The 22784-nt window shown below is 30.0% G+C and overlaps 1 protein-coding gene across 5 annotated transcripts in view; it reads left to right on the top strand.

Annotated features, from left to right (window-relative positions):
• LOC142331061 (protein qui-1) overlaps positions 1-22784 on the top strand; it is an 889030-nt gene that overhangs the window by 605524 nt on the left and 260722 nt on the right. For 4 of the 5 annotated variants that reach the window (XM_075376703.1, XM_075376704.1, XM_075376705.1 and 1 more), the window contains one exon: positions 19782-19861. In XM_075376703.1, coding sequence (XP_075232818.1) covers positions 19782-19861 — 80 coding nt within the window. Of the gene's footprint in view, positions 1-3388; positions 3428-19781; positions 19862-22784 lie in introns of those variants that run through there. The other variant, XM_075376708.1, reaches the window with a different exon arrangement.

Below are 22784 nucleotides of genomic sequence, written 5' to 3'. Positions count from 1 at the left end.
GAGTTATAACCAAGTAAAAATCTATACATCTAACAAAATAACTAGGATCGTGCATGTACGCGCATCACGCAAAAACTAATGACCAGATCTTAATAAAACTTTGCAGATTTATACCTTAGAGCAAACTGTGCGCCGCGGCGCCCCGGGGAACCGCGTCTTCTTCACAGGGGCGCCGTGAAATATTATCAAAGCTTCATAATTAATTGAACCAAGACAATTATAATTATTAATTTAATGTTTAATAAATGAAAAAAATAATGAAGATACACGAGTTTTATTTATTTTTATCTCTTACTTACGAGTACTTTTACGTATGGTAGGGCGCCATGGAAAAAGATTAATTGAAAAAAGGCGCCGCAATTCGGATAATTTTGGGAACCACTCCATTTAGAGGCTTGTTCATTATCTCCAATTAGAATTGTCACGTTATTCCCAAATGCGGTTATTTCTGTTAGCATGATAAAAGATAAAGATCTCTGAATTCAGATCTATATACTTATAAATATTTTATTATAGGATTACTGTAAAATTATCATTAAAATTAAATTAAATTGCTATTTTTAGCGAACTTTTTTGGGGTTTTGATTGTTTATTTTGGCTATCGATGTTGGATTGTCAAAAGTTAAAAAATTACTTCAAGAAAGAGAAGTAAAATTTGTTATTAGGCAGGAAAGTGAATAAAACGGGCAAAGCTAGCCGTTACCGGCAGCTCACGGTCAGGGCTATTTTTTAAAGTTAGACTTTTTGTTAAAGTTGTTTGTTACAATGAGTCATGTTTTTTACAATTAAAATACCATCAGTTACTAAATATTGTATATTTATATCTGTATAAAGAATCCAACTCTAAATTCTCGGATATTATTATAAAGAAATATGTGTTCCTCAACCTAAAAAAAAAAAAAATAATAACAAGCTTTGAAATTTCTTTTAGTTATAAGAATCTTTCTGCTCAGTACAAAAAATACCAGCAATTTTTACCAAATAGCTTACACATTCATATCTTAAGTCTATTCCTTCTACTCGTAACTGTTTTTGTTCTTATCTGGCGATTTTTATCTGTAAATTGAAATTGCTGTAAATCGATTTCATATTCTTTTGTTTGTGTAAATTCATTTAAACGACTATTTCTCTAACAACTCACCAAGTTTATTCAATTCAGTTTATTGAGATGCCGCTCCTTGGAAAAAAAAATAGTATTAAAATCTCCGTAGGGTATAATATTGGATCGTCTAAAGATATTGTCTAACTTTATCTTCTATCAGCTTTATTAAAATATATTTCCCCCCTTTAATTAAAAAATTTATTAAGACTGTTAATAACCAAGTACATAAAGAAATAATTATTAAAAACAAAATGAAAAAAATGGATAAAATAATGATTGTGGGGTAGTTAACATTAAATATTAGTGTAATTTTTTTTTTAAATTAAGTAATATAAAGTTTAAAAAATTGTATTAAATATATGTTTGAATTTTTATTTTTATAAACATGTTTTAAAGATCGTTATATGTTACACCTGAAAAAAAATGTCATTAAAAAAGGGAATAATAATTATAAAATCTAAAAAGTAATATTTTATATACCATATTTAATTAATTGATAATTGTATAATAGTGCAGGCGGTATCTGTTTTGGGTTGGACTTTTCCTATATGATCGCTAACTTTTGCTTTATGCCTCCAAAATATCATCAGAAATAATTACTTCGTGATGCGCCAGTTGAAAAAGGTGTGCTTAAATTTTTATTAAACCAAATGTTAAAATTTGACAAAAATATCCATTTTTTCTCCTGTTTCCCTAAACTCATAACTGTTAGTTTTAGAGAAAAGATCGAGAGAGAAAAAAGTTTCGTTCTTCAATTTTACACACAATATCATCGATTGAAAATCCAAGAATGCGTTATTATTGATACAAAAACAGCAATAACTGTCAAAAAAAAAAATTGGGGGGAATTTTGTTGAGCAATCAAAAATCTTAATGAAGAGATGTATACTGGATATCGTTGCTCTTCCAGAAAGCAACTCTGGCCTGTGATTCCTGTATTTAGGTGATTTTCGTGTATCATAGTAATAAGAAAGCTGGAAAACATACAGTAAAACAACTGATTGACGTGCTTCCATCTATAGTGGAAAAATTTGTTACATACTCTGCTTCAATTCAGCAACCTATATATATATATATATATATATATATATATATATAGGTTTTTGTTATAGGTCGAAAGCAGCTTTTATTATCTTCTTTTTATAAAAGAAAAGGACGTATAATAATATGTACTTTTCATACAATTTAAAACAGATTTTAATATAAGCCGGTATTTTCCGGTTAATTATTTTCTTTCGTCAAAGAGAGGAATCATTCACAACATTTGCTGCAATTATAAATATTGTAAAATTAATCTTTTTAGTACTCTTTCATTAATTTTACTTAAAACTGCTATCAAAAACCACACTATACTGAACTTTTATGCTTATATTAATAAGCGTAAAAAGTTAGTATTTACCAATAAATAAATGTTACTTAATTCGATAGCTTACTTCACTTCACTCGAAATAAAGAAGTTTAAGAAGAATTTAAGGTAGGACGTATGAAACCAGTCGTACGGTTTAATTCTTTAAATTCGTTAACGTTTAGTCAAAAACAAAGGAAAGATTTTGATGATTTATTACAACTGCGACAGGCAAGAGAGACTAAGAATAATGTAAATCCAAATCCGGCTACGTTTATACGTATTTGAATACTATATCGTGGATACCGATATTCATTAGCGTTGGGTTTCAATTAACCACACATCTCAGGAACGGTCGAACTGAGACAGTACAAAACTACGCCTCATTTACATTCATACATATCATTCCTGAAGTAATACCTTACGGTGGTTCCGGAGGTTAAATAGAAAAAGAAAAAAAAGAAAAATGTAAATCATTTGAGTTAGAAATATTACTAAGAATTGCTTTCTCTAAGAGTATTAAGGTTATTTATACAATATCTTATTATTTTAGAATCGATGAAGAAGACAATAGGAAACCATTTGTTCCGAATTATAATTGGTGGTGCTGTGCCGTTGACTGCCGCTAGAGTGCCTGGTGGTAGGCAGGCCGACACAGTTGTTGAATTAGACTCCGAGTTGTGTGGATGTGTGTCCGTTTATTGTAGTGTGTTACGGTCCATTTAATATTGTGTTGATTATTATTAATGCATTTTTATCATAATTATCTTAAAATTTTAACTATTTATTTGAAGCGTTATTACCTGAAGCAGAAACAATAAACACCATTACATTTCTTATTATCTTTTGTAAAGCAGGTATCAGAGGCTTGTTATTCTTAAAAATGGTAATATCATTATTAGCGTAATCTCGTCTGTCAGTTTGCGTACCATTAGTACCGTTGTGGCACCTAACATAGATAAATTTATATATGAACAGACGTAAGTTTAAATTTTACATCTAAATATAACGTGTATATTTTTAAGTACTGAGTAAACGAGAGATTTGATTTCCGTTCTTTTAAACATTCTTCAACCTGAAATAGTTGTGAAAAAAGAAAAAACAAATTATTTTTAATTGCAGGTTTCTTTTAAAAAAATATCTGTAGGGAAAGAAGATTATAATAGATTTTTTTTTTTATTAAAAATCACCCCAAGGATAAGCAATCAGATTTTGGTGTATTGTATTATTTATGAAAAGTTTATCCAACTGTTTTGTGTATAGAACTGTTGAAATTTAAATACATATATACTACATTGTCAAATTTTCAACCACTTGGCAACAAAACATTGTTGGATTTGTTTTTGTAAATTATGTATTCAACTAATATATAATGTAATAAACCGACATGACAAAATAACATCCCTACATACATCATATATTACATAGTTAAGTATAACTTTGATTATAAAATAACATGAAGTTCTCGTTGGTTAACCGAATTAACTATTTGATTACTTCTAAAACAACTCACTACTATTTAATTATAATTAGCTCGCTGGTTTTGGATGATAAATAACTTTTCTGCCCTTTTTTTAAATATCATTTTTGATCGCGATGTGAATCTAGAATATTAGGTAGAAAAGCAACCGTTATCCCATATAGGTAGAAGTTATATAAATTAGTGTTTAATTTTTTTGTTATAAAAACTAAACTGTGCTTAATGATTTTATGAATGAATAAAAAATAACAGTAATAAAATTTTTAAGTATAAATAAGTTCGATTAAAATTTAATAAAAATATGAAAAGTGCATGTATCAGGGTGTTTGTTTTAAAATGCAACCCAAAGAAAGCAACCCGCTTTAAAGAAACATAATGTGTTATATTTAATTCGATTAGTTATAAATATTAGAATTATTTGTGAAAAACAGTATTGAGATCAAATTATTTTTATAACAAACGTTAAAAGTATCTACTATTTTCATCAATGTTTACTTTTCCGATTGTATACCTCTTCCAATTTCTCGTAATTTTTGAGTTATGTTGGCTTTCAGTTCTTTATTGGTGTACGGATTATTTTTGACTATACAACTTTTTAGATATCCCCAGAGAAAAAAATTTACAGGTGACAGATCAAATGATCTAGCTAGCCATAAGCCAGTCGATTTTACTGTTTCGCCAAAAAAATTTCTCAAAAGATCCAATATTGGATCTTTGTGTTATTGAAACCACGAATCTCACCGATTTAATTCTTAGTTTGCTATAAATTTGCGTTGCAATTTCTCGGTAGAAGTCTGCATTAAGAATTTTTTCAAAGAATATGGGGCCAGTTATTCTTCCCCTGGAAGTGGTACTCCACACACCAATTTTGTTTGGGTATAGAAGTCATGAATGGATGATGTGAAGATTGCATAAACTCCAGTAGCGGTCAATCCGACTCGTTAACCGGTAGAACGAAACCAAGCCTCATCTGTAAAATATACAATATCCAACAATTTAATCCTCTCCGAAACAAACCGATTAAACCGTTGACCGTAGTAGAGCTTAGTAGTATAATCAACTGGGTGTAATTCATGTGATAAATGGATTCGATACGGCTTTAATTTAAGAAGTTTAAAAGACGCTGAACAGAGATATTCCTTTTTGTTGCGCAAGATTTCGTAACGATTTGTTAGCCGAGTTCAAAAAATTTACCCTAATATCTTCCAATGTTTCGTTATTAATACTGAATGTATCCAAGTTGAAATTTTGGATATAGGACTGTTGTAACATCTATTTGTGCATTTCCTTTTTTGATTGCAATCGACCTGACCAAAAGTGACCAAAAAAGCTTCGAGAGATTTTCAACGATATACACAAGTGGTACTTATTTTCATTGGTTCCAGAGGTACAGCCAAATAGAATTATAATTAATGAAATATTTTCTTCTTACAAGGGTAAATTACGATAAATAATAATTCAATAACAGTAAATAAAAATGTATATATATATAAATTTTTATATCAGAAGTTATTAATGAAATAAAATTTTACGTACTTTCATTTTAAAAAAGTTTGTATATTTAATTTAATCGAAGTACAAGGAAGTCCATGTGGTGTCCACATGAGATTTTTTTTTTTGATTAACAAAAAATAAATGCCAAAGTTGGTCTTCTGTACTTTCTCCATCTTCACCCGGTGAAACCGGCTGAAAATTAATTTTTTAAAGTTTTCAAACTAATAACCAGATGTAATGAGTAGTTCAGTATATATAATATTGTGTGTCAGAATGGAGCTAAAATTCCTAAGTTAAAAGTTGATCAATTCGAGGTTCGAAGGAAGCAGTTATCCAACAGCGCCCTTAAATAAAAAATGTAATAACTTTTTACGTGTAAATTTATTTAGGTTACTCCTTTATTGGGGAGGGTGGAGTAAAAATATTGAACCCCAAAGAAAAAAATGTAATTTACGTGTTATAATATCCTGAGTTTCGATGACAATAGATTTAATTTATAAAAAGTAAATTGAATGTTTACTATATTTCATTTAGATCGAAGTAAACTGTTCTTGAGATGTAATCGATTTAATAAAAAATTTTATTACTTCATATCTTCCATAGATAAGCGAATGACATAACTTTACGTCATAGCGAGCGCTGTTTATATATTTAATTGAACGGTAATACCGTATTCGTTTTCATTTTATCTTTACACTCTCGTACGTAAAATTGAAGTAAAAGCTCATTACTTAAATGTTTCCCCATTTTCATTTTATCTAATTATTTAGATTTTTCTTGACTACCCGTGAATCGTTATTTAAGTTATTTAACGATAATTTACAATTAGTTTAATTCGATATGAAGATTAACACGAATGAATTTTTAGCTATGATATCTTCACTCTAGATATTTAGATTGAAGAGAAATATTACAATAACAACCGTACATTTTAATCCTCGCTGGAAATAAAAGAAAAACCAACTTCCATAAAGCAAAGCTAATTAATTTTTGTAAAATATTTGTCTGACTATAAAACAAGAGATCTATGAAACATACGTTATATGAAATCATATATTATATTTGTATTTTTAATGATATCAAAAACTAAGAGCGTAGCTGTGCTACGCTACAAACTTATAAACGTATAAATACTTCTAGAGATACATAGTAACTGAAAGCCGTAAATATTCTAGATATTACATGTTTTACAAGCGGAATAAGGGCTATTATTAACGGGTGATAATAGTGGTACAGTCAGTTGCTCAGTCAGCCAATGACTACAATAACAACGTCGGTCGCGACGAATTTCAATTCCCGCGCGCTGCTTTCAATTAAGCTCTGTACTCTTTACTTTCGCGTTACTTGCAATATGCGTGACCTTTTCTTATTCCTGGAACTCTGTACCCCTCTTAGCAGATTTCGCCGACTCCGACGGTATTTTACCCAGAACTTCTTGAGCGTGTTTGAAATTTTTTCATTGTTCTTTTCGCAAATCGGGTCTTACAACTCTTGTAATGTATCCTACAAATAAATATCCACTGTCGCAGTTGTCTTGCTACGATGTAATTACGTAAAGCTACTAAAACGCTTCACACCGTAAGTGACATTGAAGCAATTGCCCTTGATTGATAAGATAACGCCGGGCCGAGGTCATTAAACATAGTCAGTACGTTGCACCACTTTTTATATTTATAAGGAGAAAAACGTGTCCTTTATCAGACGTAAATGAATCGTTATGTTAAATATACATCACGTTCCAATCAGTCAGTCTTTCAAATTTTGTACTTTTGGGGACAACCGAAACTTCGTATATATCCCTCATACAGTTCATGAAAGGATGTAGTTGTACGTCCAAAACTGTATCTACGATTTGGGATTCAGGTAGAATATACGATTCGTGTATTAATAAGACGACCAGGATTATTAGCCAGTTTTCTCAACCGACTTTAAAAAAACGATACTTTAGAAATACATTTTAATCCGTTTTCAATTCAGAAGTTATAATCAGAGGAATTAATAAATTTGAAATAAAACTGGAAAAGATATTAATAAGGGAGAATTAAAAGAGATTCTTGTCCGAATTATTATTATTAATAACGATATAATTCCGTATGATTATTTCATTACATACAATGATTCATAACGGTGGTTTTTGGCTCTTTATCTTTACAATAAATGTAATTGAGAGTTTTTCATTGTCAGTATTCCGTTTATTGCATTATTGATCATGTGAGTATAGGTTAACGTGAACGAGTTTGCGTGGATTTTATCGGATTTTCATTTTATACAATCCTATCCTATTGATGGATTAATTTTATAATTCGTATATTTTTTTAACCGTTAATAACTGATGAACTGCATTTAAAGCAAAACAAATATTGATGCAAATAACGGCATTATAGTATAAGTAATTAATAAATGATATAATTATGTCATTCCCTATAATTGATATTCATGACAGATTTTCATTATTTTAGCAGCTTATATTGTATTATCATCTACCTTAAAATTACAGTAATATCTCATCTGATTTTGACTGGATATAAAATAATTTTCACGTTTATAAATATTATATTTATGAAACTGTTAAAGTTAGAGTGTTTTAATGTGACTTAATTTGTTCCATCAAATTATAATATAGGCAAGTCAAATTATCTTTAGATCCTTTTTAAATATTATATGCAAAATGCAAATCTTTATTTAAATATTTACTTATGTCAGTTCTCCTCATCCGACGAAATCTTTTGCTAAAATCCTTCACCCAGTAACAAAAAGATCAATATTGAATACTACTTGTTCTCTACTCCAAATCGGTGGCTTTTTCGAACGAATTTATTTAATCGTTTTTAATTTTCGGTCTACGCATTATTTTAACTTAAAACTCGCTGAAAATTTACTTTTTGACTGCTATATGACAACTTTCGGCGATCAGGTTACCCTTATTGTACCATCATTCGACACCATATGAATTCGGCGAATTAGGATTTCCCTTGGTGCCTAGTAGAGGAGGACCCTATGTTTTTTATTCCGCTATTTCAGTGCTTCCCAAAAGCCTTCAATTCTTTGAGTATGAACACATCTGTGAAAATCAACGAAACGATACCGAAATTTCACAATGTAATTGTGAAACCCTTCCGTTTTCGGTGCATCGGTTTGGTAAGCACGCCAGGAATCCAAGTACAATGTGGTCCCACATTAAGCTGTTATTGATAGTATTCTGCAGGTTTTGAACCGATCTATCTGTAAGCAAAATTTACAACAAATGGCACTCGCCAATCTTACGACAAATGATACCGAAAACCAATTGTTTAGGATAGACCCGGCCAGCATGATTTTTGCGCCTCAAGAACGCTTGGAAATACACTTCAAATAACTATTCATTTTAACTAATCATTTTAAATAGGGGTTTAAACGGTCTTAAAAACCATTTTAAAATTTATTTTTAAATTTTAAGGGTTAAAAAAACATTGTTTTTTGTACATTTTGGACGTTTAATGCGACCGGTATCGAATCAATTTTTATGATATTTAGTAACATTGTGATTGTAATTTATATTGGTAATTCTGATTATGTATTTTGAGCGAAGCCATGACTTGAAGTCTATAAACCAGATCCTGTACTAACCAAACTGTTGCTGTGAAGGAATTACAATAACCTGATAATTTTTATAAATTGAACAGGCTTTAATTTTTTTTTTACTTATCATTATTATTCTCACAAGCATGAGTATGATGAACAAGGGGGTCCGGGGGCTGAGACTCCTGGCTAGACGGGAAAAGCGAGACCGTATAAAAATTCTCTGACCGTGACGTGACGGGAAACATAATTAACCATAAATCACGAGCAAAGCCGCAACAAGGATGCATGTTCGTAAATATACACGGTTTAATACAATATATTATTTTATCTACATTTGCAATGATTTTATTATAAAAACAAGTACCGTGCTTAAAAACATAACTTAAACATTGTTGTTGTTTATTATGCTTATTATTTTGAAATAAAAAGTTTTTTTGGTTTACCGTGAAAGTCTGAAATTGTAATAGTCTATTTCTCTATGTAACGCGTTAGAATTGACGGAATGAAGAGTATTGATTTAGATTTTATTTAGTGAAATAAACTTTGTAATCGATAACTAGAATTTGTATTGTTTTGCCCTTTTCAGATTTCTTTAAAAGAGAATCATTCAACGGTATTTTCTGTTTCATTTCTTCCTCTTTTATATATGTGAAAATTCTCCTTTATAAAAGTAAGCATTGTAACAATATTTTAACGCTTACTTTATTTCTTAGGATTTCATTACGTTTTATTTCTTTTGTATTTTATTCTAGCATATTTCTTTCAAACATGTATCTAAAAACATATTGTTTTTCTGAATTTCACCTACCGTGTGTTAAATTGCGATAAATATTTTATCGATATAAACAGTTATTAAATTTAGGTAATTATAGAGATTAAGTAAAGATTATTTTTCTTGATCAGCTGATTTCAAGATCGCGAGTTGTAAGGTTCAAATCCTAGTAAAGGCAGTTACTTTTATAAGGATTTGAGTACTAGATCGTGGATACCGGTGTCCTTTGGAGTTTTTCTTTTTTTTTGTTTAACCTCCGAATCCACCGTTAGGTAATGCTTCAGAGGATGAGACGAATGATTTGTAGCGTGTGTAAAAATGCCATCAACCGGGATTCGAACCAGGGACCTCTGGATGAAAGGCCGAGATGCTACCACTCGCGCCGGCGTCCTTTGGTGGTTGGGTTCAATTAACCACTCATCTCAGGAATGGTCGACCTGAGAGCATACAAAACTCCTCTTCATTTACACTCATACGAGAGGTGGGTCAAAAAGCAAGTTGCACCCTTGCCGTGATCTTGAACCGAAAGGGATATATATGTCTTGTGCTGGCAGCACTGGTCGCGTTGTTGTCTTCACGCTCCTCCAGCAGCAATTCTGTACAACATTCAATACGTTTGTAGTATCGTTATCAATATGTCGTGTGTACTTTAGAGATGACGTCCAGCATAGAAGTGCGTTCAGTAGTCCGATTTTTGTAAACAAAAAATACGATTGTTGTGAAATTCATCGCCAAATTGTTGAGGTATACGGCGCGAATGCAATGTCACGCCAAGCGTTTAGAAACGGAAGAACAAATGTGAGTGACGAACTGCGTGCTGGGCGTCCTTTAACTGCAGGCACAACGGGTAACGCGGAACGCGTGAATGAAATGATCTTGAGTAACCGGCTCACTAAAATTATAGAGATTGCAAGTGAACTTAACATCAGTTATGGTAGTGTGTTTGCGATTGTTTACGATCAGCTTGATTACCGTAAGATGTGTGTATGATGGGTGCCACATCTGTTGACCAACAACCACAAACATCAACTTTTTGCGTCTGCTCTTTCTTTTCTTCAAAACTTTGAACCACGCTCCTAATTTACTCCGGTCTAATTTGTTCGACATTAAATTGAGCATAACTCACGAACGACTCAAGTAATCTTCATAGAATTTTACATGCACAACTTCATATACACTACTACAACATATCTAAATTTCAACGAAATTTATTGAGTAGTTTTGGAGATTTTCGAAACCAAAAATTTTACACATTATATATATATATATATATATATGTGTGTGTGTAAACTTTTTGGTATATATATATATATGTAAAGGAAATTACATTGTAAATGAATGGTATTTTCGTACTTCTCATACATCATCAAAACGTAAAATGAATTCAATTTCACCCCCCCCCCGGCCCAAATGAAACCTTGCTTTTCTTAGAAAGATCGGTAAAAAACAAATTTAAGTACTTGAGTAATAAGTAAAATACCGTCGTAGAAAAATAACATCAAAAACAAAATATACAAAAAAAATCTCATAAACTTCATTATATAAAGAAAATTTTATTAATATTGAACCGCATGCGTAAATTAGATTTTTTTAAGGGTAAAGTGGAAAAGTACTATAGAGGAATTGTGTGCAGCTGAACTTAGTTAATTAACTTACCAGTTTGCTTGAAAGTTAATTATCATTTTGCATCAAAGCGTGCAGTTAAATTTAGTTTGGTCACTTTACAAACCCTTAATGTTTTTGTTTTTTTTATATATATATATAACTTAAATATATTTAATATAGTTTTTTCTAAATAAAATTTCTGATTGATAATTTGTTTCTGAACTTTTAGAATTTTTGTTTCCTTGTATGAAGTAAAGGAAGTATTGTGATCGCGAAAAATTTCGGTTTTCAGATTTCAACTGAAGTATCCATTTTGACCGTTTCTGAATCCATTTTGACTAGTTTCGGCATGACGTCAGTATAAACGTATATATGTCGCATAACTCAAAAACGGTTAGCCGTAGGATGTTGAAATTTTGGATTTAGGACTGTTGTAAAATCTTGTTATGTACCACCCCTTTTTATTGCAATCGACTGGATCAAGAGTGTCCAAAAATGACCAAAATCCAAAAGTTTAGATCTTGAACGTTTTCTTAACTGCAGTAATAAGTCGTCATTGAGAGATGTTGAACGATATATCATAAGTGATACTTATTTTCATTGGTTCCAGAATTATAACCAAGTAAAATTTTTATTAATGAAATATTTGGATCGTACAAGGGGAAGGCACATCAGTTCGATCTGAATATATTGATTTATTAATAATTTATTAACCTCTCATTATAAAAAAAAATTACAATAAATAATAATTCAATAATAACAAAAAAAAATATGTAAAAATATTAGAAGTTATTAATGAGATAAAATTTTATGTGCTTTTCATATAAAAAAAATGTGTATATATAATTTAATAGGCGTACAAGGAAGTCATTTGGTGTCCACATCAGAGTTTTCCATTGATTTTTGGTTCGTCAATTTATTAGAAAATTTATTTTTCTTCTTTTTTTTTCACCAGGAGCCGTAAATCGGCATTTTGATCGTTCGCCCTTTAAATGTCATTCGCCCATTATTTAATAATTAACACCTTTTTAAAAATTCTTTCTATATGCACACTAAGATGCAAACTTAGAAAATAGACGTTTTATATTATAATATATGCTTATATCATTATATCATATACCGTAGAAAAACATGTTTTATTGATTTATGATACACTTTTTGTTTTATTCACTAACCTTTATCGTAAAAAAGATTTCTCTTTTACTGCTTGCATTCCTCACGTTGATCAGTAGCAACAAATAAATTTTACCACTGAAAATACAGTAAAATAATTTTGTTAGAAATTAATTAATATGTCTCTTAAATCGGCACTTCAAATTTTACAACTACATTTTTGAACTTCATCGATAGATTTCAGATTTTAATCACCAAAGATACTAATTTAAATCACAATTCATTTCACAATTTTTGTTATTTAAATAACTTTTTGAATTTTTTTTATAATTTTAAGATTAAAGAACTTGATTAATCTAATTTGTTTAAAAACTTAGTTTCAATCGATATTTACTGTAATTTTTACAAGGCTTTGATTTTTAAGATGATATTAATAGTGTTCTCTATTAATTTTACAGAACAGTTCTACATATATGATGATTTACGAAAAATGTAACAAACATTCAGAGCATATTCTACTGGTGAAAATAAAAAAGAAATTTAATATTAAAAAATTCGGAAAAGCTTCGTTAGAAAGTGTCGGGTGGCGAAAGATTTCACTCTGTTTTCTGCGCCTTCGGTAAACTTAAGCCAGACATTCTTGGGACCGAAAATAAATTTAGGGAGGGGGGTTATATAAAATCTACCGTAACAAAATTTGAAAAATAGGGTCCAGAACTGTATTTATAATAGTTTCGAGAAATCTGGGATAAAAGACAAAAGACTGAGCTCGAAAACCACGTTATATTACGTATGGTGTAAAATAACTTTGTTAAATGGGTAATAAGCAAATAAAAGTTTTAAACAACACTTTTAGATAATTTGGTTCTGAGTAAAGTTGTAAGTTCACAGAAACTGCATACAAGCGGAAGAAGTCTATTTTAATTTTGAAGTCTATTAAAAAAAAAACATATCAAAATGTGGCAGATTTTCGTATTTTTTGATATAACTATTAAATACAAGTAAACTGTTATGGAACTCATTTTTTAGGTCAGATTTTATTGAACTACTAAATTTACCCCTAAATTTGGGTCCCAAGAATTAGTCTGCATAATTTTACTCAAGGCGCAGAAATCAGACCAATCTTTCACCAGATGACACTCGCTAACGAAGCGTTTCCAATCCTATGTTTATTACATGAACTTTCTTTTATATTTTCACCAGTAGAACATGTTCTGAAAGTTTGTTACATTCTTCTCTAATCACTGTTCCTACATAGGTACGTAAGTATGTACCTGCTTCGGCGTGTTTGAAGCTTAAAACGATTAACCGATTTGGATGAAATTTTGTAAAGATAATCGTGTGAATAAGGCGAATTGTTGGTAAACGTATGGAATCAAAAGCTCCAGGGGCTGAGGGGGAGTTGGAGTTTTAGGAAGTTATTTTCTCAAAATTTTGTACACATAATCCCACTTTTTAATTTTGTCTCAAAATTACATCCTCTTCCAAAAATCAAATAAGAGTTTTTTTTAAATATTTTTTACATATTTTTTAACCGAACGTTTTTAAATGTAATACTTTGGGGGCAATATTGTGGGTGGAGGGCCGATCAAAGTTTAAAAATGATTTTTTTATTTTTTAAAACCTTCTTGGCAAAGAAAAGTTTAAATAATAAACTTTTAATTATAATATTAAAATGAAATTTCATTCCCAATTCAAAAAAAAGAAGTCCTAAGTAACTTTTTATTGGTTGTACATTTTTAGTGGATATTTTTTACTTTCTTCCATTTTTTCCACATAGAAAACGTAGAAAATTCAAAAAAAAAAATTCTTGGAATATGATTTTGGTTGGAAGCAAGTAAAAAGATAAAAAAATAACAATTTTTTGAATTAAAAATTTTTTTTTTGTTTTTGTAAAATATAAATATATAATGATTTTACAATAGAACTTTGTTATAAATTATTATCACCACCCCAAAAAACAGATCTTATTTTTTCATTTATAATTATTTTTCCTCTGAATAAGAATAAATAACCCTAGAAAGTATTAACTTCGTTGTGAAATTTTTCATTACTTATATTTCATTACATCCTTAGTGAAAAATTAAATACATGGAAAGATTATTATAGGCACGACTACCAACTGTTGGGAAAGAAAGTTGTTTAATACTTCGTATAAAATTGGCGTGTAATCAGAAATTTTTTTTAAAAATATTCTTGAGCGTTTTTCACAGGTATTTTATTCCAACAAACATTCATCGTACGTCCTTTTTGTACTTCATAAAAATTTATTTTCTTTCCTAGTAAGGAAAAAAGTATAAAAAATGTGTGTAATTGAAAAAAAAACTATAAATTTCAAACTTGAATTTATAGTTTATTTTTTCAAGCATAATTTAGATTAGAAGGTACTATATAAAAACTACACCAGCCTAAACCCTGCATCTTGAATTGTCCAAATAAAGATAATTTAACAGACTAAATACGCATTGGTAACACTTGAATTTTAATTAATTTTATATTTTCTCGGGCTTATTCGTAATTTCATTATTTTAATAACCGATTATCATGACTCTCTTTGTGCGGTTTTTCTTAATTAACTGTTGAAAAAACTAGAATTACAAAATTATTTTCCTTTTTTTTTAAAAAAAAAGATTCGTCTTTTTTCCGATCTCTTTGTGAAGTAGTAGCGTCTTTGTTTTTCATTCAGAAGATTCTAAGTTTTAATTTTTGTTAGGTTTGCATTTTTCATACGTCAAAAAAAATGTATCTATCATCAAATATCTGTAATTACACGTAATCATTCTGTTGCTTAAAAGATAAATAACTTTCCCTTAGTAAAATCTACGCAAAATTCGTGATGACAGTTTAATCTATTAATAAAAATACGTTGCGCTGTGATTTTCAATGAAGGTTAAGAATTTTAGATTTAAATAAATAAATCCACACAATAATCTTAGTGAAGCAATGAAAGTAAGTAACTTCTTCGTATCATTCAAAGTGTTAAATTTCTATTATATTATTTGCACCTAATATTGACAGAACTTGGCGCCTCCCTTGGGTGTCTTGATACGTAGTAAAGTTTAGTAACTACGGAAATAACTTGCTCACATTTATGCATTTATAATATTTGCGTTTACTCGTTTATATTCAATTACCTAATAATTGTGAGCATTTATATTTTATCAGATAAATATATATAAATAAGATTAATTAAATTAGATATTCCTGTAATTTGCAGCCGAGTGTTATATTAATATAATCGGTTAGGAATATTATGTATGTACTTCATCTTAGTTCTGATTATCCGTCATGAATATAATTACCCGAGCTGTAACTCATGTAATTATATAACAGACAGGTCATTAAAACATATCATTAACCGTACTTAATCAATTCTGTAATAAATTCCAGGAATAAGTTTTCTTTTATTCATCGAATAAAGTAATCTATTATACGACATTCAAATATGATTCTTATTGAATTAAGAAATCATCTGGCAATAATGTCGCTGAACATTTTCATCATTTGTTTAAAGCTTAATATTTTATTCTTTCCAATAAATTTATTAAAATATATTTTCTTTTATAAGCATAAGAAATACAGTAAATGGCAATACTTTGATTAATTTTTAATTTTCATCTACAGGTTCTAAATGTATATATATATATATATATATATATATATATAAAATAATTGGTGTCAGGATTATTTATTATGTGTACACACATAAATATTATGTGTACACACATAATAAATAAATCTGTCAAGATTTATTTATTATGCATCAAAGATTGTTTTCATCTATTTTTAATAAATCTATCTATCTATTTTTAATTTGGAAATGTAAACAAAGGAAAACCAATCAGATCAATGCAAGATGGCCGCTGTCAAACACAATGACCAATCACAAAGAGCCCGTATGGCCGTTGCCAATGTAAACAAAGCCACAACTGATTAACTAACAAATTTCTTTGAATTATATTTAACAGCTAAAACATCTGTATTTTATTAAAAAAAAAAAAAATCAAAACAAAAAGAAAAGCCACCAAGAAGAATGACTTACAGTAAATAAATTAAAACACCCAACTTTCTTATAGCCCAGATAGACTTAAGACTATGCAAACAAAAAAAGTCGAAATAACCAAATACACAGAAAATAATATCCCTACATAATGACCAAAAAATCCTTTGTTAGGTTAAATATTTACTTTTGTCTGAATTTACAGAAGGCATTTACAACGAAGCATTGATAAATATTGAAGACAAGTGCTTAGCTAATGCAAATAAAGTTCTTAGTCAATTGGGAATGCCAGCACCCACCCGAGCTGCGATTGCTTCATTTGATGTGGATTTACGCCGTGAACAGAGTTACAACATCGGTGATGTTCAGTCATATGTCCAATCGAACATTCCCAAATTAACGCGTGAACAGAAAGGCATTTATGATCGCATAATGCAAATGATAAATGATGGAGTTGGGGGGACCTTCTTCTTGGATGCGCCAGGAGGAACTGAGAAAACATTCCTCATTAGACTGACTCTAGCAACGGTTCGATCAAAAAATGACATAGCCTTAGCTCTTGCTTCGTCTGGAATAGCTGCGACATTGTTACCAGGTGGAAGGACTGCGCATTCAGCTCTGAAGTTGCCATTAAACATGCAAATCATGGAGACTCCCACGTGCAATATTTCCAAAGCATCCTGTATGGGAAAAGTATTACAAAAATGTAAACTCATTGTTTGGGATGAATGCACGATGGCACATAAAAAATCGCTTAAAGCTCTTGATCGATCGTTACGAGATTTGCGTGGAAACGTTCAACCGTTCGGGAATGCTTTGATATTGCTTAGGCGATAGGAGATACTGATAGAAGATTTTAGGCAAACATTGCCTGTAATTTCTCGATCGACACCAGCAGACGAAATAAATGCTTGCCTGAAATATTCAACACTGTGGTGACACGTACGTACATTGCAGTTGACTACGAATATGCGTGTCCAGTTGCAGAATGATCCATCAGCTGAGGTATTCTCAAAACAGTTACCGGACATTGGAAAAGGACAGCTGCCAGTCGATGAGACATCTAGACGAATATCATTTCCTGATAATTTTTGTAATTTGGTAACATCGAAAGAAGAACTGATCGAAAAAGTATTTCCTGATATTCAAATTAATCATAGAAATCGCGATCGGCTCAGTGAATGAGCTATCCTTGCCGCAAAGAATAAAGATGTCTATCAACTTAATAATGTTATTCAATCCTGCATTCAAAGTGAGGAAATTACATATAAGTCGATAGACACCGTTGTGGAAGCAGATGAAGTAGTTAATTATCCAACGGAATTTTTAAACTCACTTGATCTGCCAGGGATGCCACCACACATATTAAAATTGAAAATAGGTGTGCCAATTATCCTGTTGCGGAATATTAATTAGCCAAAACTCTGAATATTAATTAGCCAAAACGGCACGCGACTTGCAGTTGAGAAATTGACGAATAACGTAGTGGAAGCAACGATTTTAACGGGGCCTTTCAAAGGTGAAAATGTTCTCATTCCTCGAATACCCATAATCCCGACAGATACACCATTCCAATTTAAAAGATTGCAATTCCCACAATTCGATTGGCATTTGCAATCACAATCGATAAAGCTCAAGGTCAATCTTTAGAATTGTGTGGTTTACATTTAGATGCGGATTGCTTCTCACATGGACAACTGTATATTGCGTTTCCCGAGTCGGCAAACCAGATAGCCTTTATATCTACGCAGACAGTGGAAAAACAAAAAATATTATATATCCACAAGTATTGCAAAATTAAACTTCTATGAAACGTATGCTTTGTTTTGTTTCTCATTTCTCATCCATGCAACCACAATGTGCCACTGCGAAGCGTGGCGGGTACATATATAAGCGTGGCGGTATCTAAACATTAGATTTAAACAAAAGACAGACAAACGACAAAATACAACGAAGAGGGTGTTTACAGATGAAGAAAAGAAAGCAAGATCTGAACGGATGAAGAAATACTGGGCAGCTCGGAAGAGTAAAACATCACGTTTTTCTCAGAAAAGATCCAACTAAAATTGACTTAAGTGGTCCCATGTTGGCCGTAAAAGCATAATAATAATAATAATAATAATAATAATAATAATAATAATATATATAATAAGTTAAAAGAAAAGATTAAATAAAAGATTACTTATTTCTTATGTTAGGATTATAGATTTTCCATACACAGATAAATTGGTAAAATAGTTAATTAGATATACTTCAGATTAATTATTTGATAATTTTCGTCCTTTTAAGTGTAGATAAATAAGTCTAGTCTAAAGAAAAGCAATTAATATTTATTTTAAAATTATTTAACACATTTCTTAAACAAAAAAGAAAAAATATATAATTTACATCTAACAATGAAATTTAAATTGAAATCATAGCAAAACAATTACAGTGTCTTATTGTTCATTTAAGTAGTTAGAAACATGGTTTTACTAGGCTAAATATTTGTTTGAACAATATAATATGCACCTTTATTATGTGTGTGCTAAGTAAACAAACTGTTTGTTTAGTTGTTTGCATTTGAATTGTGTGCATATACCTATGACGCAAGATTGCTTTAATAATAGAATAGTAGTTGCATCTCCTTTGTAAATCTCACCTCATCGATCTAATTCGATATTAGCTAACGTCATTTCATCGACCCTTGTAGCGTGACTAAAAGGACATGTTACAGGGATTGAAATACCCTCCGGCCTTCTTTTTACTGAAAAGATTTTTACTTTAACTTTACTAGAAAAGTATATTTCTCCTTTTCAATATTTTTCTCACAGTGTACTTGTATATATTCTGAAGCATTTTAAAACTAGCTTTACCTCAGAATTAGAACACACCGTTTATACCGTTGTAAAGATTCAATAAAGTTATGTAGTCATTTAGATGGTGTTTGTGTGCTCTATTTTTATACGTATTTGTATACACATGTGTATAAAAATGTTGTTTCTTACATAAACTATTATAGTGTACTTTCTGCTTATGATTAAAATGAGCCAAAATATGGTAAAACATATCAGATTTGTTAAATTCTGTTTTTCCTTGACTGCTTAGAAACAATCATTTTTTTCGTGGGTTTCTTATGGATACCAATAAACACGGGTATAGAAGCTCTTAGGCAAGGTTCATACCCTACAGCCCTACATAAAAAAAGCCTAATTTACTGAATGAACTAGACAGTTAGTCGGTTCTAAATGTGGTTGATTTTAATTGTATTTATCGTTTTATCCCTTCATTTATTTTTTCAATTGTTTAATTCAGTTTATTTATTTACAGATTTCCAAGAAGAAAGAAGGACCCTACTGGAACAAGTTGGTCCAGAAATACAGGATATGTTTGATTCAACAGGATTAGAGGTACTGACTATTTCGCAAAATGATTATTTTATCTATTTTTTAAAACGCTTCTTTTTGTTGTACTTGCATTTTTGTTTTTGCTTTACGGAATACTAAAACGTTAAAAGAATTAAAATTTTATATAAAAAAATCTTTTTTAAGTCTACTAAAAAATAGTTAGAACAAAGGGCTTCTCTGTAGTATATTAATTTTTTTAATCTGATGATTAATTCACCACAGAAACTTTAATGAAAATATTCTGTACTTGGGAATGTAAAAAAGTAAAAATTTGTAGCGAATGAAAAATTCCATGCCTGGATTCGAAACCGGGACTCCGGATAAAATGCGGAGAAGCTACCATCCCATACGTCCAGAGGCCAGATATAGCCTCATCCCGTCCCCCTTGTCACCTTTCCAGCACTGTATTCCAGTCTTGCTTCTTTGGGGTGCCCATCCATCTGCATACTCACTCATGTATTTTTAGATCTATCGCAGGCATACCTGCACTACGAAGACCGCCTCGCTGGACACTGTACCTGAATTCATCCTGGAGATTACAACCTTTAAGTGGAGTTTTTGTTTCGCTTCGTGATTTCTGTAAATATTTATTTTTTTCACCATACATAAATTTCCAGTATTTCTTAATTAATATCTCCCTTATATTTTTCAAAAGTTTTAGATGAAGAACACCATTTTGCTTGATGTATATAATTATATCCTTGATATTTTGCAGTTTGCTAGATGCGACTCTACCCGTGAACTTTTCCTTACCCGGTGGCTTGATTTTTTAGTCGTTTGATCTGTACTATTTCTGTTCGTTTAATATATACAATCTTTTATTAAATGTCGTCAAGAATATTGATTTCCTCGTATTTTTCTGCTATGCTTAAAATATATTAATGCTTAAATTAAATTGTATTAATTAATTATTATATTATTAATTATATTAAATTATATTAATGCTTAATATATTAAGATTCTTTACGTATGTCTTCTTTCTATGAGATGATTTTTATTGATTGACACTAACGTTTTACGTGTTCATATCGTTTCGCACATCTATATTTTGTCCATTTACCGCAGATTAATTTGTATAATTCTCGCTAGCAGTATTTAACAATTGAGATTTTATTATTATATTATGTTTTGTTATTCCCTTTTAAATCTCCTTTATTTTATTAGCGATTTACCAATTTTTTTGTTAAAATTTTCAGAATAGATTCTTTTTCTTAAAGTTACTGACAAAATACAGAAGATATAACTTAGTACACTCGAACAAATTAAATAATACAGTACATCTGTATTAAATAAATCAAATCGTTTTTATGAAATCACCTAATAAAAACGAGTCACACTAGTGTATTATGTAAGTAAATAGATAATGTTTTCTCATACGCTCTGGCACAGTATGAAATTGAAAAAAAATTCACTTATTTAAACTAATAAATGCAAATTTTTTTCGTAACCACTTTCTAAGTCAATACCATTGACAACTGGTCTATCAGGTGTACCAATGGAAAGAAACATTAAACAATTAGAGTGAAAAATAACCGTTTGGGTTGGTTTAACGGTGTGTTGTAAATTAAGAGGGTATTATCTTTGATATCATAATCTTTTTTTTCTGATATTTTGAGTCACCATTTAAATTAGTCATATTACCTACATGGTTCCCAAGAGTAAAATTATGAAGTTAAGTCTTGCAAAGATCTTTTGGAAATATATATTTAGTAGCAAATACTCCGTCATCTAAAAAGTATTTTTTTAATTGATTGTTGGTGGTTTGTACAATTGGGTTTGTACAATTTTATTTATTATTTTTGTTTTTTGATTTATTATTTTGTAAAAAAAAAAGAGTTTATTACACAAAAATTAAATCGGATTATATTTTTAATTCAATTACGGAATTTCTGATGGTTAAAATAAAAAATATATAATGTAGTTTATGATTTAAAATTAATCTAAATTTGTTTATTTATACATAAATTTTTGTTTGAAACTATCTTTGTTCCATACCTTTTAATAAGAAAAAACCTGTTTTTGCAAATTATTGTGACCTATGTACGAAATCAAATTTGTAAAATATTTATTATTTTTTGTATTGAATTGCTTAAATTATTCAGGCGCGTTTAAAAAAAATAAAATTCATAATAATCTACAAATAGTAGATAAAATATTACTGGATGTATTTTCATGAATGAAAATTTAATTAAATATATGGAAAATTTACCTTATGAACCGTGCTTACTATGCAATACTTATATACGTTACAGTAGAATACACGCTAGCGTAAAAGAGAGAGTTGAAAATTTCCTCAGAGAGTTACGGTTTAAGAGTAAACCTACCACAGATTGAATAGGTGGTGTTTTTAAGAGGGTGGTTTTTCTGCGTTAGTAGTGTAGTCTGAACCCCTTACTATCCAACACAGTCTTTATTCTTTAGTGCATACGCTATAATGCTGTATTCATCAGTGTGTGGTGTGTGTGTGTGTGTGTGTGTGTGTGTGTGTGTGTGTGTGTGTGTGTGTGTGTGTGTGTGTGTGTGTGTGTGTGTGTGTGTGTGTGTGTGTGTGTGTGTGTACTTGTTGGAAATCCTGACTCTTCTTGTTTCTATGGTAACAAACAAAAGGCGCTCTTTTTCATTTTCTACCCTTTTTTTATTCAGTGAAATGCAGCAATTTTCATTCCATTAGAAAAGTTTCCTAGATTTTTCTTCTTTGTTCCTTTTTTTAATAAATTTGTTTTATAGTAGAGATGAATATCAGAATTGTTAGAAATTCTTCTATAATACCAATTTGAAAGTACTATGTAATTTTTTCACTATTTATTTTTATTAGCTTTTTATTATTTATTTATTTTTTTATATCATCTTTGGTTACAACTTCAAAGTTCAGTTCAATATATATAAATTCAGTATTTTTTAAAGATTAAAAATTATCTTCTTTTAA

The sequence above is a fragment of the Lycorma delicatula genome, chromosome 10, assembly GCF_047948215.1.
Source record: "Lycorma delicatula isolate Av1 chromosome 10, ASM4794821v1, whole genome shotgun sequence".
Lineage (NCBI taxonomy): Eukaryota > Metazoa > Arthropoda > Insecta > Hemiptera > Fulgoridae > Lycorma > Lycorma delicatula.
Note: the sequence above shows the minus strand (reverse complement) of the source record. Positions and strands in the feature narration are given on the sequence as shown.